Source organism: Chlorocebus sabaeus, chromosome 8 (genome assembly GCF_047675955.1).
Source record: "Chlorocebus sabaeus isolate Y175 chromosome 8, mChlSab1.0.hap1, whole genome shotgun sequence".
In the NCBI taxonomy this organism is placed as follows: Eukaryota; Metazoa; Chordata; class Mammalia; order Primates; family Cercopithecidae; genus Chlorocebus; species Chlorocebus sabaeus.
In genome coordinates, this window is record NC_132911.1 from 2516732 (window position 1) to 2542346 (window position 25615).

The window sequence follows — 25615 nt, forward strand, 5'->3', positions numbered from 1 at the left end:
ACTGCCAGCCTCATTGGAAAGCAGTGTCTGTCTGCTTCTGAGAGTGCCAGAGCCAGCGGCCAGCTCCGTGCACTAGGGTAAGAGAATTCGCTGGCCTGGTAGTGCTCTGGGAGTGCGGCAGGCAGAGCCTGGAGCTCTTGGCACCCTGCCATCCCTTCGCAGTCCCCTCATTGAAGAGCACGAGGCCAGTGACCACCCTGGGTGTGGGCCCGCCTGGCCTCGGAGGAGCTGGCCTGTGCGTGACACTCAGGGACCATGGCCCCTGTGGCCGCGTGTGCTTTTCCTGATGCAGCCGGGGCCTGGGGCTGGTGCCTGGTTCCTGGTGCTGGAACCTGGTCCCTGGTGCTGGAGCCGAGGCAGCCAGAGAGTTCCCCGAGGACAGCTTATTTCCCCTGGATGTTTCTGGCGGGAGCCAGGCCTGTGTGTTGTGGTCTTAACATGAGTCACCAGGAACTGGCCTTCCCGGGACTCGGCTGGCATCCAGCTCACACTCAAACTCACGTCCTCAAAGCAGGGAGGGAAACACGAAGCGTAGACAAGAATCACAACAGCAGGCAGGCTGGGACCCAGCCTTGCCCCGAGAGGTTAGCCACGTGTTTACCCGAAGGAGTGGAGCGGGCGGCCAGCGCCGCACCTGATCCCAGCTGAGTCTGGAAGTAACACGTCTGGTTTACATGTTGATTCCTCCCTTTAGAATACGGTGGGAAATTCAGCAAGGAGTTGAAGCCAGTGTCAGGTTGGGAAGGGCCTGGCCAGCGAATCCAAGTTACAAAATAAACTTCTGGCTACAGTTCAAGGTGAAGTCACTCCAGCCCTGAGAAGTCTCTTTTGTTTTGCTCTCGAATGTTGTTTCAAGGGAGATTTACAAGTATTCACAACGAATAGGTGGTGAGTCTTCTAATCATGGATCATAATGACAGTTCTTCCTTTGTGTGGGGTTCTCTGTCGACAGCCCTGTATCTATTGAGTGTTTATCCACCTGAACGGTGACAAGCAGTGTCTCTCCTTCTTGCAGGAACTCCTTCCTGTAACAGAGCCAAGAGAGGCGTCTGCAGCTGCAGCATGGACCAGCGAGAGCCCCCGCGTCCCGCTCCTGCAGGTAACAGCACTTGGCAGGTGGGCCTGTGGGTCAGGGCGCGCTGCCGCTCTCATCAAGGACAGGGTACTTTTGGAACCACTGAATTGCTGGTCACTGGGATATGGGTGGAGTGAGAGCTTCTCGGGAGAAAGAGAAGGTTCCGACATGACCCGGACGCCCCCGCCCCTGCCTTTTGATGGGGGCATCCTGGATGAGCCTGTCGCGTTCCTCACAGGTGCTGCTGTGTTGCTTGAGGGGACCTGCCATCAGCATCTGAAACTCCCTTCAGGTTCCCCTCAGGCCGACGCAGTCAGACATGGAGCGGGAGGGCGGTTACGGGATGGAGCCTTCCAGTGTTAAAGGCCCAGGAGGGTGGTTACGGGATGGAGCCTTCCATCGTTAAAGGCCCAGGTGGGTGGTTACGGGATGGAGCCTCCCAGTGTTAAAGGCCCAGGAGGGTGGTTACGGGATGGAGCCTTCCAGTGTTAAAGGCCCAGGAGGGCGGTTACGGGATGGAGCCTCCCAGTGTTAAAGGCCCAGGAGGGTGGTTACGGGATGGAGCCTTCCAGTGTTAAAGGCCCAGGAGGGCGGTTACGGGACGGAGCCTTCCAGCGTTAAAGGCCCTGCTCAGGCTTAGAGCACAGCTTGGCCGTGGCGAGGGCTCGCCCAGTTTCCTTTTCTGCTTCCCTCCTCTACGCGGCCGCTCAGGGACAAGCACGACCTCTCTACCCGTAGGCTCCATAAGGGAGGGCTGCGGGTGTAAGATTTCTCTTCATTGTCCCCTCACCCGAGTTAAATTATGGCCAAAAAGACTATGCCAGGGTTGCCGGCTCGTGCTCCAGCCAGTGGAGAAGGTGGACACTGACCGATGTTTCTATGGCAGGTCGTCTGCAGGGCCTGGAAACCTGGCCTCTGTTCTCCCGGGGCCTGCCCGACCACATGGTGCACATGGGCCTGGTGTCCGTTGCAGATCCGGGGGTCAATGAAGCTGTGGAGGTCGGGGAATTAACTATGTGGGCTCCAGGCCCCTTGGCACCACGGGTGTGGGTCTTGGGAGATGCCAGGATTTGGTTGTCTGTGCCCTCCCAACTACATGGACACTCTGGGCCCTCAGAGGTTGTAGCTGGATCAGAAAAGAGGCAGCCTGGAAGTCAGGCTGTTCATAAGCAAGTCAGTCACCAGGGCCTGGTAGATGACAGAGACAGGAGAATCCAGGGGTCACCGGGGCCTGGTGGATGACAGAGACGCGAGAATCCAGGGGTCACCAGGCCTGGCAGATGACAGAGGTGAAAGAATCCAGGGGTGAACAGTGGCCACCCCATAAACAGCCTGTGACACTGCAGGGGCCAGAAGGGACCCCCACTCCTGCTGCTGGGGGTCTGCGCTGGGGAACCAGGCTTGGAAGTCCAGCTCTTGGAGTTCTCCAGAGCCGAAAGACCACGGGGTATGAGACCTGGTACCGGGAACCCGAGGCCACGGCCCGGCTGCTTCTCTTCTGGGGGTGACGTCGGCTGGTCTCCTTGCCATGGTGCTCATTGTCACCCCAGCTTCACTCACTTGTGGATTGCTGGCATTCAGGCTCTGCCAGACTAGGTCGTTTTAATTGAAAATGAGGCCAGGCACCGTAGCTCACACCTGTTATGTCAGCACTTTGGGAGACTAAAGTGGGTGAATCACTTGAGCCCAGGAGTTTGAGACCAGCTTGGGCAACATAGTGAGACCCCATCTCTGCAAAAAGAATAAGATAATAATAATTAGTTGTGCATAATGGTGCATGCCTGTAGTCCCAGCTACTCATGAGGCTGAGGTGGCAGGTTCACTTGAGCACGGGAAGTTGAGGCTGCAGTGAGCCGAGATTGTGCCACTGAACTCCAGCCTGGGTGGTGGGAGTGAGACCCTGTCTGAAAAATAAAAGTGGAAAATGAGGCAGAGAGCAAAATATTTTATTGTTTTTCATTCCTATCAAATGAGATGAGGCCCCGGCAAAGCAGGGCAGTGGGTATCATCCTGTGGCCTCATCCTCCGTGGGCCCTCTTTGGGTGACCATGCCTGCAAGGGCCCCTCCCACCTCCCTGCTTTCTTTTTGGCATTTCATGGAAATGAGTGGTTGTCTTGAATAGTTTTCTGTTTGAAGGCGTGGGCACCAGATCTTGTGTGCTTTTCTGTTACCTCCCCTCCTTCCCACATGCAAAGACGGGAAACTATTAATACGGTGCTTTGACATGCCCAGGAGGCAGGTACGGTTGTTGGGGAAAGTTAAAAATAAAAGAAAAGCCGGGAAGTTGTCCCTGCAGGTAAGTGTCCAGGAATGTGGAGGACGTAGGGCCCGTTCAGAGTCCCACGGCAGATGGATGCTGCCTTCACCCCTGTTTTGCCCACTGTTTCAAAGAAGGCGGAAACCCCGTTTTGTCATTAAATGTGTCTCCAGCATTTGCTGACGTCGTCATCAGTCCTAGCTAGTGCCTGGCACCCTGAGGAGCTCTGCCCAGCGGTGCCACCGCCTGGATTGGACGAAATGCCCACCCACCCACAGTGTTCACAACCAGACTGACTCTCTGAAAGGTCCCTGGCCCCATAGCCCTCCACCTTGGTAGTTGTCCTAATTAGAGACATGGCCTCTGATGGAGGCAGGACTCGGGGTGCCCAGGGTTACCAGCAGCTGGTGTTGCTCCCTGCAGCAGGTCGCACCTCTCCTGGGGCTGCACAGCCCCTCCCTCTGCCCAGATTTCGACCCAGGGGAGAGTATGACAGGCCCATGCCCTCTGGGTGCAGCCGGACTGGCCAGCCTGCCCTTGGGCCAAGGCCCGCTGGATCCAGCCTCAGGGCTTGTCGCTAACTCCAGGCTGCAGGAACGTGGAAATCTCCACAGTTTGCCACTGTTAACATTTCACTCAGGAGGGTGTCCTCGGGAGACCCTGGCAGGAGCCCAGGAGCCTTGGAGGTGCTGAGGAGCCGCCCTAGCCCTCTGTCGGGTGGGGAGCGAGGCCCCTGTGCAGTGGGGAGCGAGGCCCCCGTCGGGCGGGGAGGGAGGCCCCCGTCGGGCGGGGAGCGAGGGCCCCGTCGGGCGGGGAGCGAGGCCCCTGTCCTTGCTGACAGGCCACGTGATCTTGGACTTTGATTCAGAAAGCCACCGTTTAATGACAGTGCTGTGGCTCGGAAACTTAGGTGAGTTTCTAGCCAATAACTTTTATGACAAATAGAAATAGGGATAATGGCCTGGTGTCTTTTCTGAGGGTTCTGTGGTACTTTAATTATAATTTCCCCCATTATTAAGTAAGCTGTGCACTGAAAAGTGCCCCTGAAGATCAGGATGCGGCAGGAGATTACTGCGACCTCAGTTCTTCCCTGTGCTCGGACATAGTTGGTGCTGGTACCTTAGATCATCACTTCTCCGGTTTTTTCCCCCATGTTTCTTTTCTACATAATCGTAGTCATTGAATATAAATTTTTAACTTTTTTTTGAGACAGAGTCTGGCTCTCTTGCCCAGGCTGGAGTGAAGCAGTGTGAGCTTGGCTCACTGCAACCTCTGCTTCCTGGGTTCAAGGATTCTCCTGCCTCAGCCTCCTAAGTAGCTGGGATTATAGACACCCATCACCATGCCCAGGTAATTTTTGTATTTTTAGTAGAGACAGTGTTTCACCATGTTGGCCAGGCTGGTCTCGAACTCCTGACCTCAAGTGATCTGCCCACCTTGGTCTCCCAAAGTGATGGTTTTACAGGCGGGAGCCACCACACGTGCCCTGATTTTTAACATTTTGAGTGTACGTTTTTATACCGGCTTTAACATTTTTATTTGTGAGCATTTTCCAGGCTTCATAAGTGTCCTTATCAGTGGCTGCCCTCGGGGCCTCCTGGCAGGGGTGCTGTTGTGTGTTCCAGTGGAATCATTCCTTAGTCCATGCCCATTCCTCACCTTTACCAGGTCCCTGTGCCTTCTCTAGAAATGCCCTTGGCAGGAAGTCAAGTCATCACAAGGTGAAGTGGTGTTTGTGAGGCAGCTTGTGCACCAGGAAAGATTTCAAGCTCTACTGCCCAGCTGCTGGGATTCAAATGTTGACTCTGAGGTGTGTGATCTGGTGACCTAAGCAACCTTCAATTTCCATCATTCCTGGAACAAACAGAACCCCTCTCATAAGTTTGGGGAGGATTTGACAAGTTAGCATCTCTAAAGTACTTAGACCTAGCTGGTAAGCACTAAGCAAATCTATTCAGAAGATGATCTGGGATTTCTCAGAATGCAAAACAGTCACACTGACAGCTAAAGCCTTTCTCTAATTAGTAGCAAAATTCCAATGCAAATTATGTTCAGGCAAAAGAAATCAGTACAATTGGCATGTTAATGTTGGTTCACAAAAAATCATTTACCAAATACCTGGTAACTTCCGTAATGAGCTCAGACAGATGCCAGCACCCACACTGGCATCGTCTCTGGGGGCAGCATTGTTTCTAGGGGATGGACTGTTTCTGGGGGATGGACTGTTTCTGGGGATGGACTGTTTGTGGGGGATGGACTGTTTCTGGGGATGGACTGTTTCTGGGGGGTGGACTGTTTCTGGGGGGTGGACTTTTTCTGGGGGATGGACTGTTTCTGAGGGATGGACTGTTTCTGGGGGATGGACTGTTTCTGGGGATGGACTGTTTCTGGGGGGTGGACTGTTTCTGAGGGATGGACTGTTTCTGGGGGATGGACTGTTTCTGGGGATGGACTGTTTCTGGGGATGGACTCTTTCTGGGGATGGACTGTTTCTGGGGGATGGGCTGTTTCTGGGGATGGACTGTTTCTAGGGGATGGACTGTTTCTGGGGGGTGGACTGTCTGGGGGATGGACTGTTTCTGGGGGATGGACTGTCTCTGGGGAGTAGACTGTCTCTGGGGATGGACTGTTTCTGGGGATGGACTGTTTCTAGGGGATGGACTGTTTCTAGGGGATGGACTGTTTCTGGGGATGGACTGTTTTAGGGGATGGACTGTTTCGGGGGATGGACTGTTTCTGGGGATGGACTGTTTCTGGTGGATGGACTCTTTCTGGGGATGGACTGTTTCTGGGGATGGATTGTTTCTAGGGGATGGACTGTTTCGGGGGATGGACTGTTTCTGGGGATGGACTGTTTCTGGTGGATGGACTCTTTCTGGGGATGGACTGTTTCTGAGGGATGGATTGTTTCTGAGGGATGGACTGTTGCTGGGGATGGACTGTTTCTGGGGAGGCCTCCTTCGGCACAAGCAGCTACAAACCACAGTAACACCCAGAGCCAAGAAATGGTTATGAATAGCCTCTTGTGGACGAAGCTGTTTGCAGCCTGGTGGTTTTTAAAGGACTTTTCTTTAAACAATAGAGTTAAAAAATAAGCAGCCTTCATTCGAAATAAGAGAAAATCGTATCCTGAATTAAACCTTCATATTAGAATCAAATATGCTCTTTAAAGCCCCAGGAAAAACAATGCTTAGCTTTTATCTCTTAACTTAAAAAATGAGTATGACTTTAATCTTGTTCTCAGTGTGTTCATCATTGCATGTCTTTAAAAGTTCTTTATGGACTTGGAACAGTCAGAGCGCTGTCTGCCCACGAGGGAAGGCAGCCCGGGAATGAGTGGCCTGCTTCTCCAGGGCTGGCTGCCAGCTCTCTCCTACTCAGGGTGCTGGGGCCAGAGCTACCAGGTCTTGGTAGCTTGTAGAATAAATATTTCCCTAAAGAAAACAGAACATTGAAGTGTTCCATGCATCATCTTTTGCATTATGCGTATTGTATTTGTCGTCTTCTCTTCAGTGTCTTTGTGAAGAGGTACACTGGGTCCTCTGTCTTAGTCCTCAGGTTAAATGGCTTTGTATGCACCACACAGCCTTTCCTACTCATTGCAACGTGCCCCAGGGAGGGATTCTTTCCATTCTGTGATTCCTTTCTATAGACGAGGGATGGGGTCTCGTGGCCAGTAAGTGAAGTTTGAACCCAGCTCTCTGACTCCAGAAGCCGTTCTCTCATCCACGACTCTGTACTTAGCATTTCTTGTGTAGACTTGTCCAGGGGCTTCAGAATAACACAGCAGAACGGGAGACGTGCCGTGCCGTGACGGGCGTATCGTGGTTTCTGTTTGTTGTTAATTCAGTGGATATTGAGTGAAGCTACATTTCGGGTATTACAAATGATTTATAGTTTATAATCTAAATTGGGTAATTAAAAAAATTATAATGCATGTTAATTGTAGAATAAAAACTAAAATATAGACAAGTCATGAAAAAGAAAATATTTCACCTGTGGGAGATTGGTACTATTAAAATTTTGGTGAATATTTTTCCAGTATTTTAGAAGTAGTCTTCTTTTTTTCCCCTTGAAGCAAACTTTTAAATGCCATTAATGTAAGTGATAGTGTCTGCATGGATAAGTTTCAAACATTAGCAGTTTTTCCCCTGACAAACCTAGGCTGCTCTTGTTTTTATATGCATAGTTCATTTAAAATGAGAGATTAAGTTTTTTTGGTTTATAGCTTTATTAAGATATAATTCATATCTTAGTACCATTTACCTATTCAAATTGTAAAGCTCAATGGCCTTTAGTGTATTCACAAGTGTGTAGGGCCATCACACAGCCAGTGCTAGTCACCCCTAGAGGCCACTCCCCACCCCAGACAGATGGTGACTATGTTTTAAACTAAACTTAGATGCTTTATTCGTACCCTTTTGCTCATTAAGAAAAGATCACTTAAAACTAACTTCGAATTAGAAGAGCCAAAATCCAGAGCACAGACAGGAAATGCTGAGGAGACCATGGGGGTGGCCGCGTGGACACAGACGGGAAATGCTGAGGAGGCCGTGGGGCAGCCGCGTGGACACAGACGGGAAATGCTGAGGAGTGCGTGGGGCGGCCGCGTGGACACAGACGGGAAATGCTGAGGAGGGCGTGGGGCAGCCGCGTGGGCACAGATGGGAAATGCTGAGGAGGCCGTGGGGCGGTTGCGTGGGCACAGACGGGAAATGCTGAGGAGGCCGTGGGGCGGCCGCGCGGGCACAGACGGGAAATGCTGAGGAGGACGTGGGGCGGCCGCGTGGGCACAGACGGGAAATGCTGAGGAGGGCGTGGGGCAGCCGCGTGGGCACAGATGGGAAATGCTGAGGAGGGCGTGGGGCGGTTGCATGGGCACAGACGGGAAATGCTGAGGAGGCCGTGGGGCGGCCGCGCGGGCACAGACGGGAAATGCTGAGGAGGACGTGGGGCGGCCGCGTGGGCACAGACGGGAAATGCTGAGGAGGCCGTGGGGCAGTTGCGTGGACACGGACGGGAAATGCTGAGGAGGACGTGGGGCGGTTGCGTGGGCACGGACGGGAAATGCTGAGGAGGCCGTGGGGCGGTTGCGTGGGCACGGACGGGAAATGCTGAGGAGGCCGTGGGGCGGTTGCGTGGACACGGACGGGAAATGCTGAGGAGACTGTGGGGCGGTTATGTGGGCACAGACGGGAAATGCTGAGGAGACTGTAGGGCAGCTGCGTGGACACAGACGGGAAATGCTGAGGAGACCGTGGGGCGGCCGCGTGGACACAGATGGGAAATGCTGAGGAGGCCGTGGGGCGGTTGCGTGGGCACAGACGGGAAATGCTGAGGAGGCCGTTGGGTGGCTGCGTGGGCACAGACCAGAGATGCTGAGGAGAGTGTGGGGCAGCCACGTGGACACAGACGGGAAATGCTGAGGAGGCCGTGGGGCGGTTGGGTGGACACAGACGGGAAATGCTGAGGAGGCCGTGGGGCAGCCGCGTGGACACAGACGGGAAATGCTGAGGAGTGCGTGGGGCGGCCGCGTGGACACAGACGGGAAATGCTGAGGAGGGCATGGGGCAGCCGCGTGGGCACAGATGGGAAATGCTGAGGAGGCCGTGGGGCGGTTGCGTGGGCACAGACGGGAAATGCTGAGGAGGCCGTGGGGCGGTTGCGTGGGCACAGACGGGAAATGCTGAGGAGGCCGTGGGGCGGTTGCGTGGGCACAGACGGGAAATGCTGAGGAGGCCGTGGGGCGGCCGCGCGGGCACAGACGGGAAATGCTGAGGAGGACGTGGGGCGGCCGCGTGGGCACGGACAGGAAATGCTGAGGAGGACGTGGGGCGGTTGCGTGGGCACGGACGGGAAATGCTGAGGAGGCCGTGGGGCGGTTGCGTGGGCACGGACGGGAAATGCTGAGGAGGCCGTGGGGCGGTTGCGTGGACACGGACGGGAAATGCTGAGGAGACTGTGGGGCGGTTATGTGGGCACAGACGGGAAATGCTGAGGAGACTGTAGGGCAGCTGCGTGGACACAGACGGGAAATGCTGAGGAGACCGTGGGGCGGCCGCGTGGACACAGATGGGAAATGCTGAGGAGGCCGTGGGGCGGTTGCGTGGGCACAGACGGGAAATGCTGAGGAGGCCGTTGGGTGGCTGCGTGGGCACAGACCAGAGATGCTGAGGAGAGTGTGGGGCAGCCACGTGGACACAGACGGGAAATGCTGAGGAGGCCGTGGGGCGGTTGGGTGGACACAGACGGGAAATGCTGAGGAGGCCGTGGGGCAGCCGCGTGGACACAGACGGGAAATGCTGAGGAGTGCGTGGGGCGGCCGCGTGGACACAGACGGGAAATGCTGAGGAGTGCGTGGGGCGGCCGCGTGGACACAGACGGGAAATGCTGAGGAGGGCGTGGGGCAGCCGCGTGGGCACAGATGGGAAATGCTGAGGAGGCCGTGGGGCGGTTGCGTGGGCACAGACGGGAAATGCTGAGGAGGCCGTGGGGCGGTTGCGTGGGCACAGACGGGAAATGCTGAGGAGGCCGTGGGGCGGCCGCGCGGGCACAGACGGGAAATGCTGAGGAGGACGTGGGGCGGCCGCGTGGGCACGGACGGGAAATGCTGAGGAGGACGTGGGGCGGTTGCGTGGGCACGGACGGGAAATGCTGAGGAGGCCGTGGGGCGGTTGCGTGGGCACGGACGGGAAATGCTGAGGAGGCCGTGGGGCGGTTGCGTGGACACGGACGGGAAATGCTGAGGAGACTGTGGGGCGGTTATGTGGGCACAGACGGGAAATGCTGAGGAGACTGTAGGGCAGCTGCGTGGACACAGACGGGAAATGCTGAGGAGACCGTGGGGCGGCCGCGTGGACACAGATGGGAAATGCTGAGGAGGCCGTGGGGCGGTTGCGTGGGCACAGACGGGAAATGCTGAGGAGGCCGTTGGGTGGCTGCGTGGACACAGACGGGAAATGCTGAGGAGGCCGTTGGGTGGCTGCGTGGGCACAGACCAGAGATGCTGAGGAGAGTGTGGGGCAGCCACGTGGACACAGACGGGAAATGCTGAGGAGGCCGTGGGGCGGTTGGGTGGACACAGACGGGAAATGCTGAGGAGGCCGTGGGGCAGCCGCGTGGACACAGACGGGAAATGCTGAGGAGTGCGTGGGGCGGCCGCGTGGACACAGACGGGAAATGCTGAGGAGGGCGTGGGGCAGCCGCGTGGGCACAGATGGGAAATGCTGAGGAGGCCGTGGGGCGGTTGCGTGGGCACAGACGGGAAATGCTGAGGAGGCCGTGGGGCGGTTGCGTGGGCACAGACGGGAAATGCTGAGGAGGCCGTGGGGCGGCCGCGCGGGCACAGACGGGAAATGCTGAGGAGGACGTGGGGCGGCCGCGTGGGCACGGACGGGAAATGCTGAGGAGGACGTGGGGCGGTTGCGTGGGCACGGACGGGAAATGCTGAGGAGGCCGTGGGGCGGTTGCGTGGGCACGGACGGGAAATGCTGAGGAGGCCGTGGGGCGGTTGCGTGGACACGGACGGGAAATGCTGAGGAGACTGTGGGGCGGTTATGTGGGCACAGACGGGAAATGCTGAGGAGACTGTGGGGCGGTTATGTGGGCACAGACGGGAAATGCTGAGAAGGCCGTTGGGTGGCTGCGTGGACACAGACGGGAAATGCTGAGGAGACTGTGGGGCAGTTATGTGGACACAGACGGGAAATGCTGAGGAGACTGTGGGGCGGTTGCGTGGGCACAGACGGGAAATGCTGAGGAGACCGTGGGACGGCCGCGTGGACACAGATGGGAAATGCTGAGGAGGCCGTGGGGCGGCTGCGTGGACACGGACGGGAAATGCTGAGGAGGCCGTGGGGCGGCCGCGTGGACACAGACGGGAAATGCTGAGGAGGGCGTGGGGTGGCTGCGTGGGCACAGACCAGAGATGCTGAGGAGGGCGTGGGGCGGCCCTGTGGGAAGGCAGTTTGGTGGCTTCTTCAAAGCTGAGCAACTCTTCCCATGTGGTCCGCGGCCATGCCCCGGCATATTTATCCAGATGAGTTGAAAACTTAATGTCCACTCAATACCTGCACACATAGGTGTCCACAGCAGCTTTATTCGTAATCACCAGAACCCAGAAGCAGCCGTGATGTCCTTTAGGAGGCGAATGGATAGGTAAACCGGGCGCACTCAGACAATGGAACAGTCAGTGCACGGAAGAAATGAGCTGCCAAGCCGTGAGAAGACATGGAGGAGCCTTAGATGCATCTTACTGAGCGAGAGAAGCCAACCTGAAAAGGCTGCGTGCACACAGTGCGATTCCAACCACATGACATTCTAGAAAACAGAACTGTAGAGACAGTAACAAGATCAGTGGTTGCCAGGGGTTTGCGGGAGGGAAGGATGATAGGTGGATAACAGGCGAGTTTTAGGGCCACGAAATTCCTTGATAATGGTACGTGGATGTCTTTACACGCTTATCCAAACCCATAGAAGGCACAGCACCCAGAGCGAGCCGTCACGCACACCGTGGGCTTTAGTTAGGGACAGTACCTCAGTGCTGGGTCCTCAGTTGTAACAAGTGTTCCACTCTGGCGGGGGATGGGGGATAGTGCTGGGGGAGGCTCTCTGTGGGGGCAGGGAGTATATGAGAACTCTCTGGACCTTCCTCTCAATTTTCCCGGGAACCTAAAACTTCTCTAAAAAGTTGTATCTCTTAAAAGTAACCAAACTGGATTGGGCACGTTGGCTCATTCCTGTAATCCCAGCACTTTGGGAGCCGAGGCAGGAGGATCCCTTGAGTTCAGGAGTTTGAGACCAGCCTGGGCAACACAGTGCTACCTCGTCTCTACTAAAAATATAAAACTTTAGCTGGGTGTGGTGGCTCATGCCTGTAGTCCCAGCTGCTCAGGAGGCTGAGGTGGGAGGATTGCTTGAGCCCAGGAGGTCAAGGCTGCAGTGAGCTGTGATCACAACACCGCACTCCGCAGGCAACAGAGCATGACTCTGTCTCAAAAAAAAAAATCATAGTAACCCGCAGAAATGAATCTCTGCTTCGGACCATATGAAGACAGGCACAAGCAGAGGGGCCCAGTGGGTATGGGGGCGGCTCTCAGGCTCAGACAGGCCATTAGCTGTCTTGATAGCTCGAGACTCAGGCCGCGAGGTCCACTAGGCTCAGGTGTCTACAAAACTTAGGATTGATAAGAATTAAATAACAGGAACAAGTGAGGCCCTTGGTCACACTGGCCACCCCAAGTACAACGGCCATGTGTGACTCGAGCTGTCCTGTGGGCCCTGTAGAACCTCTCCGTCGTCCTGGAGAGAACCGGGGAGCAGCTCCGTTTCTGTCCTGAGGGCCCTCTAGAACCTCTCCGTCGTCCTGGAGAGAACTGGGGAGCAGCACCGTTTCCAGCAGCAGCATTTTAAAGATTGGTTTGTCAGGTAACTTCCTCACCCTTTTTTGCATATAGGCATAAACTAAATTGGGCATAGTCATATTATGTCATAATAATTGGAAACATAATGTTTCTTAAGGTTTTCTATTTCATAACTTGTTTTAGAAATGTGTGCCTCAATTGAGCCAATTACCTGCGTACTGACAAGTGTAAATAGGTTGGTAAGAAGTCAGTGCCACTGAGGCAGCCCCAGTGGCCCTGCTGTGACAGAAACAGTCGGAATCCTGAGGCTCAAGTGGCTGCTGCTGTCGGTCAGCATTAGGGCCATCCTGTCAAGCTGCTGGTGACCCACAAGGGCTGGCCCCTGAGTGCAGGTTCTGAGCCTGCGGTTCTCCTGGAAAGTGCAGCTGTGGCCAGAGGGTAGCCTGTCCTGGGCAGGCCAGAGGAGAGGGTCAGGGGAAGAGTAGTCCCCCAAACCCAAAGGCCTGGTTAGATGTGTAGATTTGGGCCGGGCACTGGCGGGTGGTTAGATCTGGGCCGTGCGCTGGTGGATGATTAGATCTGGGCCAGGCTCTGAGGGGTGGTTAGACCTGGGCCGAGCACTGGTGGATGATTAGATCTGGGCCGGGCTCTGAGGGGTGGTTAGATCTGGGCCGAGCACTGGTGGATGATTAGATCTGGGCCGGGCTCTGAGGGGTGGTTAGATCTGGGCCGTGCGCTGGTGGATGATTAGATCTGGGCCGGGCCCTGATGGATGGTTAGATCTGGGCCGGGCTCTGAGAGGTGGTTAGACCTGGGCCATGCGCTGGTGGATGATTAGATCTGGGCTGAGCACTGGTGGATGATTAGATCTGGGCCGAGCACTGGTGGATGATAGATCTGGGCCAGGCTCTGAGGGGTGGTTAGATCTGGGCCGTGCACTGGTGGATGATTAGATCTGGGCCGAGCACTGGTGGATGATTAGATCTGGGCTGTGCTCTGAGGGGTGGTTAGATCTGGGCCGAGCACTGGTGGATGATTAGATCTTTAGATCTGGGCCGAGCACTGGTGGATGATTAGATCTGGGCTGTGCTCTGAGGGGTGGTTAGATCTGGGCTGAGCACTGGTGGATGAATAGATCTGGGCCGAGCACTGGTGGATGATTAGATCTAGGCCGTGCTCTGAGGGGTGGTTAGATCTGGGCCGTGCGCTGGTGGATGATTAGATCTGGGCTGGGCGCTGAGGGGTGGTTAGATCTGGGCCGAGCACTGGTGGATGATTAGATCTGGGCCGTGCTCTGAGGGGTGGTTAGATCTGGGCTGTGCGCTGGTGGATGATTAGATCTGGGCCGTGCTCTGAGGGGTGGTTAGATCTGGGCCGTGCACTGGTGGGTGGTTAGATCTGGGCTGGGTGCTGGCGGGTGGCATGGGCTGCACTGCCCTCTGTGTTTCCTGCTCCATGTCATGGCCTTCACGCGTGACTCTCAGAACCTGCCGTCCTGTGTGTGCAGCAGGGGCACAGAGCCTCTCCCCAGCTGCAGCCCTGCGCAGGCCCCCTTCCCTGCTTCCCTGCCATGCTGCCTACCCAGGGTGCCAGGCTCTTCCCGCCCACCTCCTGGGCTCCACAGGGACTAGTGGGTGGAGGACAGTGGGCCGTGGTGTGTCCAGCGAATGACGGCTACACAGCAGATTCCCCACCAGCTTTTTGAAACACCCATGTCATCTCAAACTACAACACGTTTTATCTCCCGAGATGCTTTCAGCAGCCCTTGAGCATTTTTTTCTAGTTTGCAAATTGTGGTTTTTCTCATCAGTGTTCTCCTTCAGCCGAATGGCTCAGCTCTGAAGCTGGGCTTTTGAGGAGCAGGAATTCCTTCTGTGGCTGCAGCAGGAGTGTTGTGGGAACCGACCAGGCCCAGCTTGCCTGGCTCCCGCCAGGGCCCTGAGGATTACACAGGACCTTTTGTGTTGCAAAGGGCTTGGCTGAGCTTGCGGGGAAGGGGGAGGCCTCCTGGGCTGCAGGCCGGAAGTCCCAGGTCAAAGTGCTGGCAGGCTGTCTGTGCTCCCCAGGAATGTAGGTCACAGCCTTCCTTGCCTCTTCGGGCACCCGCCGGCTGTGGGCACTCCCGGGAGTTCCTGCACCTGTGCTGCCAGGTGGCTCCTCATCCCTGTCCTGGCCTCTGCTCTCACGAGGATGCAAGGATGCCGTCACGCTGGGTTAGCCCAACCTGCTCTAGCACAGCCTCCTGTTAACCAACTGCACCTGCAGTTACATGTTTGCAGGTGAGCTCACCCGTGGGATTGGGGGTGAGGATTTCAGCACAGGGATTTAGGGACACAGTTGAACCTGTCAGGGTTCAGGTCAGAGCTAAACGTAGGACCCCAAATGCTGGGATTTTAAAGGCATTCTGCATTGCCCTTCATGAAGGAACCTGGGGAGCTCGGGTGGGGTCTGTGAGGCCCAGGATCCCCCAGAGGCCCGGAGAGTGTCTGGGATGGACATGCTCAGCACACACTGCCTTGAACGCCCGGCCCCACATTCGCCTCAGAGGGCAGCGCAGCCTCACCATCAATGGAAGCCCTTTGGAGGTGGGTGGGTATCAGGGAGGAGCAGCCCTGCTCCGGGCGGCCTCGCCCTCCTTCCTGGGCCCCTGCCGTGGGCACAGCTGTGGGCACCAACGCAGCCGGGGGTGCAGCCTCAGGTGGTTACATTGAGCACAACTTCCGTCTTTGAGTTCTTGTAGGAAGGCTGTGTTTTTTCTTGCTGGAAATGAATTCTGGGAGGAATTTGTAACACACATCATTCCGGAGAGTCGATACAACTTGAAAGTCTTCCCCGCCAGTGTGTGCAAGGGACAGAGGGCAGCTCTGCCATGTCTGCCGGTCTTGTGGTGACAGCAGAGAGCTCTTGAATTCCAGGCCCCAAGCCCCTTCCAAGGCTCTCCAAGTCTAAACTACCAAGATTTAAACGTTTGGAGGAAAGTCTTGATTTCCCTGGTGTAGTGGAATTCTACCTAAAGTTTTACTAGGGGAAAAAGTGAGTTCTTTTGGCAAAAAAAAAAAGTTTGAAACTTGCTCATCTGCTCGTCATTCTCTCATTCATTCGCTCACATGACGAGCGTGTTGCGTGCTGCCGCCTGCCAGGTTTCAAACTGCACCGTGCTGGGCGGTGAGCAGAGGTGCCGCCTCCGAGAACACATCTGGTTCTTCTCAGGGTGATATTTGTACCTGGCACACGGGACCTGCACTGTCCCGGGTAATCCCACAGGTCTCCCGGGGCTGGTGTCACAGCCTAGGAGGTGGCGTATGGGGAAGGAGTGGAGGGGCCTTGGTGTCTCCTCAGGGCCGTTTCCTGCAGACACGGGCTCCTATTCACTGCCTTCCTTCCTGAAGACTTTAAAGATAATTCCTTCTTCCTGTATGGGGTACAGTGTGGGTTCCAGTCCCAACAGCTCGTGTTTCTCCCCTTGCAGATATTTAAGAGCCTGTTTTGTACCAGACATTGTCAAGCTTTTTAAAAAAACGTTATTTATAGAATCATGTCCAGGTATATTTTATCTAATTGTTAGAGTTCAGCGGCAGTAAAATATAATTTCGAAAAAAGAGCGTTGACAAAATAAAAATCTAATGTGATTGTGTCACCGTCCGGATGAATCTGAACATGTGCCCGGCAGTGGCCTCTTACGCTGCTAGGTCAAAACAGAAACTTTTGTTGGGATGGGGACACCGTGTCGCTCTGTCCCCCAGGCCGCAGGACGGTGGTGCGATCTCAGCTCACTGCAACTTCCACCTACTGGGTTCAGGTGATCCTCCCACCTCAGCCTTCCAAGTAGGTGGGACCACAGGTCCACACCTTCACACCAGGGTAATTTTTGTACCTTTTTTTTTTTTAAGAAAAGAGATGGGGTTTTACTGTGTTGTGCAGGCTGGTCTCAAATTCCTGGGCTCAAGCAATTAGCTCACCTTGGCCTCTGAAAGCGCTGGGATTACCCGTGTGAGCCACGTGTCCGGCAATACATAAGCATTTTCACCCATCATTTTCATCAGGGCATTTAGTCGGCATTGTTTCCCCAGCATGTTTATTTGGCAAATATGATTTTTTTTCTCCCCAAACATGAATTCTATGGAAATGCCAGTTGCATTTGGAAAATATTCCAGAAAACAGTTTTTTTGTTTGTTTGTTTAACTTTTTACTTTGAAAGGTGTTCACCAGTTTATTTCAGTAAACTGACTACTTAATGATATGGCAAAAAACAAAAACAAAAAACCTTCTGAAATAGAAATAGGTATTGTTTACAGTCACTTGGGAGATAGTGAGGACTGGTTTGAAAGTACATAGTTAATCAAGGCTCAGACTCTGGAAATCAGCAGTCCTGTCTGTTCCAGCTCTCCCCCCTCCTCGATTGTTTCACTCGATTAGGCTTAAATTCAAAACTTTGAATTTAGAAAAGTCTTTGACCCTCTAGGAAGTGGGTGCGGCTTTGGTATCTGGGCAGAGCAGAGTTCACCATCCGGAAGGAAAGCAACACACACTCTTATCAGGCGTATGTTTTAAAAATAATACATTTTTGAATCCTTTTTCTTGATTCAGTTTCAGTATTTGTCATTCTCATCCTTTTAAAACTTGTGAGCGTTGGTGGAAGCAGTTCTGGAAAGCTCTTGGGGCCCCCCAGGTGTCATAGTCAGCTGGGGGTCTTGTCCCCACTGTCCTCGCAGCAAAAGCTGGATCCTGTCACGCTGTCACGGGCCTGGGCCCCTCTGTGTATTCATGGTGACCTAAAAAATCTGTTTCCTTCAAAAGGCGCTCTTAGAATATATGACTAGTTTAGGAGATTCAAAGGAAAATGAAACACCTCAAATTTAAAGGTTGTTTTTAGACCATTGGAGTTCCCCCAAGGCCCGGCAGAGTGTGCCTGGAGACTGAGTGGAGTGGAAGTGGGTTGTGTGTCTGTGGGTTCCTCCTCAGCCCCCTCCAGAGCTGCCTGTAGCTGAGCTGGGCCACCCTGCCTGGGTGCATCTCCCTGGCCCACAGGGGAATGTCTGTGTTGGAGGGGCTTGGTTTGGGCTGACCCAGGCCCTGTCCCGAGGTGCTACCTGCTTCTATGGACTGCAGCACGTGGCAGCAGGAGGTTCCCTCAGGAACGTGTGCTGGGAAGAAATCCTGGCCCTTGGGAAAGGCTGGAAGGGGCTGGGTTCCTCTAGCTTTTGGGTGTGTGGGGTGGTGTCGTCTCCTCTGGAAAAAGGAGAAGCACCTGTCTGCTCTGATGGTGATGCGTAGTCCCAGCACGCTGTCTCTGCAGATGGTGCACACGGCGGCCACCCTGCAGGCTGCACCACCAGCCATAACCCCAGTCCAAGGAGACCTGTGACTCACCTCCTGCAAAACGTTTCTTATCAAGCACCTGCTTGGAGCGGTTATTAACCATGCTCTTTAATAATTTTGGAAGTTTGTGTTTTAAGCTATGTATCGATGTTCATATTTGACACTGATTTTCTAACCGTTAGAGATATTTAATTAAAAATTGTAAATAAAAGAGGTAAAATGAAAGTAAAAGGAGAAGAATTCTAGGGAGAGACACTGCGTGTCAGAAGTTATTTCTAAAAGTAAAGTGGATGACACTGAATTCTCTTCAGAACCATCAGCCCAGCCGGGTGATGTTCATCTGCTGGGGGCATAAATTTAAAATGGAAAAGCTATTTTCCCCCTTACTTTCTCTTGTTTTCTTTTCTTTTCTTTCTTTCTTTTTTTTTTTCTTTTTTTTTTTGAGACAAAGTTTTGCTGTGTCACCCAGGCTGGAGTGCAGTGGCGCAATCTTGGCTCACTGCAACCTCCTCCTCTTGGGTTCACGAGATTCTCCTGCCCCAGCCTCCTGAGAAGCTGGGATTACAGGCGCTTGCCACCACGCCCAGCTAATTTGTGTATTTTTAGTAGAGACGGGCTTTCACCGTGTAGGCCAGGCTGGTATCAAACTCCTGACCTTGTGATCCTCCCACCTCGGCCTCCCAAAGTGCTGGGATTACAGGTGTGAGCTACCACGCCCGGCCTCTTGTTTTCTTTTCTAACTGTGAATTGTAGATCCTATTAAAAGAAAATGAAAACCAGTGACTCAGAATTCTAATGATACGTATTTTGCCCCTTAAAAAGGCTAACTACAAGTGCAGTACAGCATCGAGGAACTTAGTCAACGTCTCTAACTTAGACCGATCGATCTATATAGAGGAACTTAGTCAACGTCTCTGACTAGCATAGATCTATCTATCTGTCTGTCGATCTATCTGTCTGTCTATCTGTCTATCGATCGATCAATCTATCTATCTATCTCATCTCCTTGATCTGGTTTTGGTTTTTCTCTTTAGAAAATGAAACGAAACATGATACCAATAATAATGGAGAGGAAGAGGGAGAACAGTTTGATTTTGACAGTGGAGATGAAATCCCAGAAGCGGACAGACAGGCCCCCTCAGCCCCTGAGACAGGAGGTACTGGAGCCAGTGAAGCCCCTGCACCCACAGGTGAGTTTCCAGGAGGGTCCCCAGGTGAGTCCCCAGGAGGGTCCCCAGGTGAGTCCCCAGGAGGGTCCCCAGGAGAGTCCCCAGGCGGGTCCCCAGGAGGGTCCCCAGGAGAGTCTGCAGGTGAGTCCCCTGGAGGGTTCCCAGGAGGGTCCCCAGGTGAGTCCCCAGGAAGATCCCAGGTGAGTCCCCTGGCGGGTCCCCAGGAGGGTGCCCAGGTGAGTCCCCAGGTGAGTCCCCTGGCGGGTTCCCAGGAGGGTGCCCAGGTGAGTCCCTTGGCGGGTTCCCAGGTGGGTCCCCTGGTGAGTCCCCAGGAGGGTCCCCAGGTGAGTCCCCAGGTGAGTCCCCAGGAGGGTCCCCAGGTGAGTCCCCAGGTGAGTCCCCAGGAGGGTCCCCAGGTGAGTCCCCAGGAGGATCCCAGGTGAGTCCCCTGGCGGGTTCCCAGGAGGGTGCCCAGGTGAGTCCCCTGGCAGGTTCCCAGGTGAGTCCCCAGGTGAGTCCCCAGGAGGGTCCCCAGGTGAGTCCCTTGGCGGGTTCCCAGGCGGGTCCGCAGATCGCCAGTGTCGGGGTCACCTGTGCTCAGCCATCGGCTCTATTGGGCTCGCCCATTTTCTCCCCATTCTTACTGCCCAATTGGAACATTGTAGGGAAGGGATGATTTCTAGGGGCCAGAGACTTATGATTTCTTCATGATATACCTGAAATGACTTAATTTAAGATTGGCTAAGTTTCTTCTCTTTGTACTATTTTCCATAATTTTCAGCCTTTTCACTCTACTTTTGTATTTTGCAGAGAAAAGGTGTTGCTATTTCCCAATAAAAATGACCTCATCATTGTGTCACTAGATTAAATGAAGTATTCAGAACATGTGGGATGAAGTAGCTGTAGAGGTTTCTCTTTCTAAGTCTGGAGGTGGGTTGGGTGCTTTCATTCGCTGACCAGAGGGACTGCTCAGGGCAGGCTGCGGTGGGAGACCCTGCACAGTGTTTCTTCGTGCGTGGCACCCGCCTCTCGGCTCGCACGGTGTTTCTTCAGGTGCAGTGCCAGCCTCTCAGTTTGCACAGCGTTTCTTCTCTCGGTTGGCCAGTGTTTCTTTGGGCGCAGCACCCGCCTCTCAGCTTGCACGGTGTTTTTGTGCGTAGCACCGGACTGTTGGTGAGGGGAGTGGCTGCCCGCCTCCAGCAGCTTCTCCCTGACTTAGCTCATGGGATGAGCCTTCTGTAGTGAACAGGCTGTGTCTGTCTCACCTGCGCACAGAGGTGACACTGGGTTCCCCATGTGCGAGTGCTCCCTCCGAGGCCCACCCAATGACCTGGGAACGTCCGGGGGTCCTGGCATGGCATGGAGGGTGGAACTCATACCTGCTTCCCGCCTGTACTCCAAGAGGGCACGCTTGCCATGCCCTTGGTGATGTGTCTGCTGACAAGTCCTTTCTGCATCCCCAGGAGGTGAGGATGGAGCTGGAGCAGAAACCGCCCCAGTGGTAGAGCCTGCTAAGCTGGTGCTCCCAATGAAAGTCAACCCATATTCTGTCATCGACATCACGCCATTCCAGGAGGACCAGCCGCCCACCCCTGCGCCCAGCACTGAGGAGGAGAGTGTGGGTCTCCATGTGCCCTGCGGGTACTCAGTGCCTGTGCCCTGCGGCTATGCAGTGCCCTCCAACCTGCCCCTCCTGCTGCCCGCCTACTCTAGCCCAGTCATCATCCGTGCCACGTCCCTGGATGAAGAAGGTACTGCTGCCCTCCTCTCCACACCCGCAATGTGGCCTGTGGTTCCCTCCTCTCCACGCCCCTGACGTGGCCTGTGGTTCCGTAGAGTCGGGGCCTGACCTTCCCCCCTCCTCCTCTCCACGCCCCTGACGTGGCCTGTGGTTCCGTAGAGTCGGGGCCTGACCTTCCCCCCTCCTCCTCTCCACGCCCCTGACGTGGCCTGTGGTTCCGTAGAGTCGGGGCCTGACCTCCCCCTGCCCCCGCCCAGGTCATTAGATGTTTGTTTATGGAGTTGGAAAGTGAGCCCCCCGTTCCTCTTCTTCAGTGACGGGAGCACCCCTGAGGGAAGGCCAGGGCATATTGTTGGGAAAATTTTGAAACAACGTCTGGTCCCGAATGTGTTGCCTCCTCATGTCTGGGGTGCCTTGAACTTCACCCCGATTTCTGGTTCCCCCACCAGGTGCTCACAGGAGTGTGTGCAGCTTTTGGCCTATGTGGCTCACTGTGCTAGATGACAGTTACCGTTATGTATGTCCCGTGTCGCCTGCTGGTCTAGAGACTCGGGCTTCCTGGAGTCAGAGCGTGTCTCCCTGTCTTCATTCCAGAGGATGGAGGGCAGTGGGGTGGAAGAATTGCCTCAGGGGCCCCCTGTCTCCCACCCACGGTTTTCCTCGCTGGGGAGATGCCGCAGGACCTCGGCAGAGTCCTCAGTGCAAGGTCAGAGCCACCTGGGGCAGCACAAAGGGCGCAGAGTCGGCCGCTGAGGGCCGTGTTCCCCGCAGCAAGGCCATGCTCTGAGCCAGGACTGTGGGTGCCTTCAGCGCCTCACTCACCTCCAGTCTCCGTGTCCTCAGTGCTGACAGCTCTGTTTTGAGTCTGCTTTCTCCTCCACTTAGTGAGAAGGAGCCACTGTGTGCTTTAGAAGGGGCTTGGTTGGTGGAGCCCGTTCTCTGCTGTCCTTACATGGCCCTGGCATGTGTAGCCGGGCGCCAGCTGTGTCTGCAGAGCCCCAGGTTTCCACTGGAAGGACAGCGTGTAGGCCACGGCTGCTCCGACTGCAGCCCAAGGGCTGGGGCCTCCTGCTGGCCCCGCTGTAGGCCCAGGCGCCAGGGCAAGGGTAAGCACATACCGTGCCTCCGTCTTCAGGAGTGACCCAGTCGAGGCGTCTCGGCCAAAGGTTTCCTTTTTTGCCCAGCTCTGTTTCTGTGCTGCCTTTCCCGGGAACGCGCTGCAGGATTCCAGGGTTCGTGGGATGTGCCTCTAATGGAAGCCCCACAGCCTGTATGCCTGAGACCCGATTCTTATTCCTGTAAAGGTTTCAGTGGAAGCAACCTTCCCTTTCCAGTTAATAACAGTTGAGGAAAAAAATCCTTAAAGAAAAATCTCGATTTTGGATTTTGGGAACCGCAGAGGTTTCAGGATAGACGGCCTCCCGTGCGTTTCCCTGTTGAAGTCGGCCGGAGTCCTGGGAACTCACCACGGTCTGCATGATCCACGCTGCTGTTGTCCCTCTGTGACCACGGAGCGTGAGAACCCCCCGGAAACGAGGGTGTGCGGAGTGTGGCATTCTTGGCTGAAGGAAAATACGTTTATTTTAAAGTGATTTTCTTATTTTAAAATATTATTTTAAATAATTGCACACCATTTAAAGTAATTTGTTTTTTAAGTAACTTAGCATGAATTTAAAACAATTTGCTTATATTTGTTCTGTCAACCTACAGCCAGTAACAATGCCTTGTTCTAATAAAGACTATGTAACTCCCGGAGTAGAGGAGCGGGTGGCTGTCCGGTTGCGTTTTGATCATTGAACGAGAGATGTGAACGCAGACCTCTTTCCTGAGAGGTGGAAAAGCGTGGACTTGGTGCCAGCCCACCTCCCCCCACCTGGGGGGCACTGCTGGCTTTTCAGTTCCTTGGTCCAGAGCCTCCCTGGGGTGGGGCGGCCACCTGGCTCTGCAGGCTTCCCTGGGACGTACAGCCCAGCCAGGCTCCCCAGGTTCGCGGTGGGAGGTTGCAGAGCCCTGCCTGGAGCTCCCAGCTGGCCAAACTGGGATGGCCAGGTTCCGTTATTTTTCCTGCTGACCGACACCAGCTCTGAAGACATCCGCAGGCAGGTCCTGCTCTTGTTTACGCGTGGGCCTCTTGTGGCCAGAAGCCTCTGGGTGCGCTGCTGCTTGGAGCTGTTCAGGTGACTCCCTGGTGTGCATGTCTGCCTCCTTCTGACCTTGACAGACTCAGTTTGCAACTTAATTTCCTGGAAGGCGGAGGACAGAAGAGTTTCCAGGGGTGGATCCCTGAGAAGGCTAATGTGTGTGCCCTGGGGATGGGAGTCTGAGCTCTGGACGCCCCGTGGGGGAGACAGTTCTTGCTGTACAGTGAGATTGCTGCCGGGCAGCACGTCCTGCCTTTGTCCCTCTGCAGAACACTAGTGAAAGCTTTGTGGCTCTTTGGGTGTTTCTTTGAGGCAGTGTAGTAGCACGGGAAGGGCAGTTTTGGGACTGGGCAGATTGGATTTCAGATCCTGCCTCTGCCCTGGCACCTGCCCCTCAGGAAGGTGACCCGGAACACTGAACCAGCAGATGCCTGTGGGATTCGCAGTGCTGCCCGCAGATCCACGCCCCCAGCCCTCCCGGCATCCCATGTCTGTTGCTATTCAGTGTCCAGCTGTGGCGGCACCTGGCGTGACCAGGGGCCTGTTTTCATGGACGAGATCTCCAAGCAGGTTACATTGAGCTTAGCTCTCTCGGACTTTGAGCCAACTGCTGCTGTTTGAAAACGGTTGAGAACTGTTACTCACCCGAAAGACAAATTCCCTTTAGAAGGTGTTTCATGGACAGCCGCTAGCGTGGGGATAAACAGCAGCCGCCGAGTGCTGCTGGCTCTCCTTCCCCACGTCATTCTTGGTGCCACGCGGCTGGGCGGTGGCAGATTCCTCAGGGGACCACGCAGCCCGCACGCGGTACAGCCATCACAGACTCTGGCTGGCTCCTGCCCAAGAGCCCTCCGAGGTGGGAGGGGCTGCTCCTGCACTGGTGTCTCAGGCTGTTCATTGATCGTCTAAGTTCGTACCCCACCTGCGTGGAATGTTTGGGAAGCCTGCACTGTGGCATTGCTCACGGCTCGCCGTTCACCCTGGAGAGCCACAGATGGGCAGGAAGGAATCGCCAGTTGGGTCTCACCGTGCGTGTATTTGTGCGTGGAGGGATGTGAGTGTGTGTGAGTGAAAGTTGGTGTCACATGTCACAAGCGTAACTACTCCTCTCTTGAACATCTTTTGAGTGTGCCAGGTGGATGCCCCTTCAGGCCAGTCACAATCATGGCTCCTGTGGACATGTGGAATGGGAGAGAACATCCCGTTTCTTCCTAGCTCTAGCCTGATGCATCTGGGTGCTGGTCACAGCCGTCACTCCCGTGGATGTGCAGAATGGGAGAGAACATCCCGTTTCTTCCTAGCTCTAGCCTGATGCATCTGGGTGCTGGTCACAGCCGTCACTTTCGTGGATGTGCAGAATGGGAGAGAACATCCTGATTCTTCCTAGCTCTAGCCTGATGCATCTGGGTGCCAGTGCAGTTTATCTAAGAGCTAAAATATTTTAAATTTATTAGTTAATCATCGTTATGCTAAGATAAGCCTCCCATTGATAAGAAGGGAAAGCGTGAAATCATTTTCAAGGGTAAAAACACCAACTTCGTAAGCATTTCTGTCGCGTGTAAAGCAGCATCACTTATTTTCTCTCCCAGCAGAAACACCGGAAGTCATGGAAGATCGCCAGCCCAATTCTCTGAGTTCCGAGGAGCCTCCAAACAGGTACCTGCCTCCGTCTCCCCGCACCTGCGGAATTCCCGCCTTTCTCCTGAGGGTCTGGACGCGGGGATCCTGGTGTGCATCCCTGCCTGCCATCCTCAGCTCTGTGTGGCAGGGACTGTCCCAGCCCCACCTCCTGCCTCAGGTCCCTCCCAGGCGAGTGTCCCCTGGAAATGTAGGGTCAGGACCCCCAGCACCCATGGGGCCATCACCCTAGGACACCCCTCTGGGTGCTCACCCTGCTTCCAGTCTCTGCCTTCCCAGCAGTGTCTCCGCGCTGCCACTGGGCTCGTCCTTGCACCACTCCCCGTGGGACGCAGTGTCCAGAGGCCTGATCCCTGCTACATTTCGTCGTCAGCAGTGGTGCCTCTCCTGGGGCGACGCTCGGTGTGTGCGGCGAGTCTGACCTCACCATCCTTCCGAGCAGAGCATTCCCGCAGCTTCCCATTGCCAAGGGTGACATCCCAGTCCCTGTGTGTGCAGGACTCTGGTGGCCCATGTGACCACCTGCTGTGGGCAGAGCACCACAGTTTATGCTGAGTGGCCTTGCATCTCTTTCTCCCACCGACCTGCTCCTGGACATGGAGACGGCCCGTTGCGTTGCCCACTGGCATCTCTACCACCCACGTCATGAGAAGGGCCTAAGGCCCTCAAAGGGGTGGCTAAAAAACCAGAAGACAGTTCAGGCCTTGTAGGGCAAGGACCGTATTGCTGCTGTATTGCCCTCGCCCCGTGTTCTGTGCCGTGCGTAGGTGGGACATGTGGAATACTTATTTACAGAGTTATGGGTGAAAACTTGAACTTGGGATGTCCTATAATATTAAATATTAGCTTGGAAAATATGTGATTCCCTGTATAGTAATAGTTTTATATATATGTGTGTGTGTGTGTGTATAT

General features: G+C 54.9%; 1 protein-coding gene across 6 annotated transcripts in view; it reads left to right on the top strand.

The window, feature by feature from the left end:
- ARHGEF10 (Rho guanine nucleotide exchange factor 10) overlaps positions 1 to 25615 on the top strand; it is a 137502-nt gene that overhangs the window by 14836 nt on the left and 97051 nt on the right. For 3 of the 6 annotated variants that reach the window (XM_073017913.1, XM_073017915.1, XM_007961584.3), the window contains exons 2-5: positions 1016 to 1099; positions 19049 to 19204; positions 20647 to 20934; positions 24655 to 24721. In XM_073017913.1, coding sequence (XP_072874014.1) covers positions 1063 to 1099; positions 19049 to 19204; positions 20647 to 20934; positions 24655 to 24721 — 548 coding nt within the window. In that variant the 5' untranslated portion in view covers positions 1016 to 1062. Of the gene's footprint in view, positions 1 to 694; positions 889 to 1015; positions 1100 to 19048; positions 19205 to 20646; positions 20935 to 24654; positions 24722 to 25615 lie in introns of those variants that run through there. The other 3 variants (XM_007961582.3, XM_073017916.1, XM_073017914.1) reach the window with 2 other exon arrangements.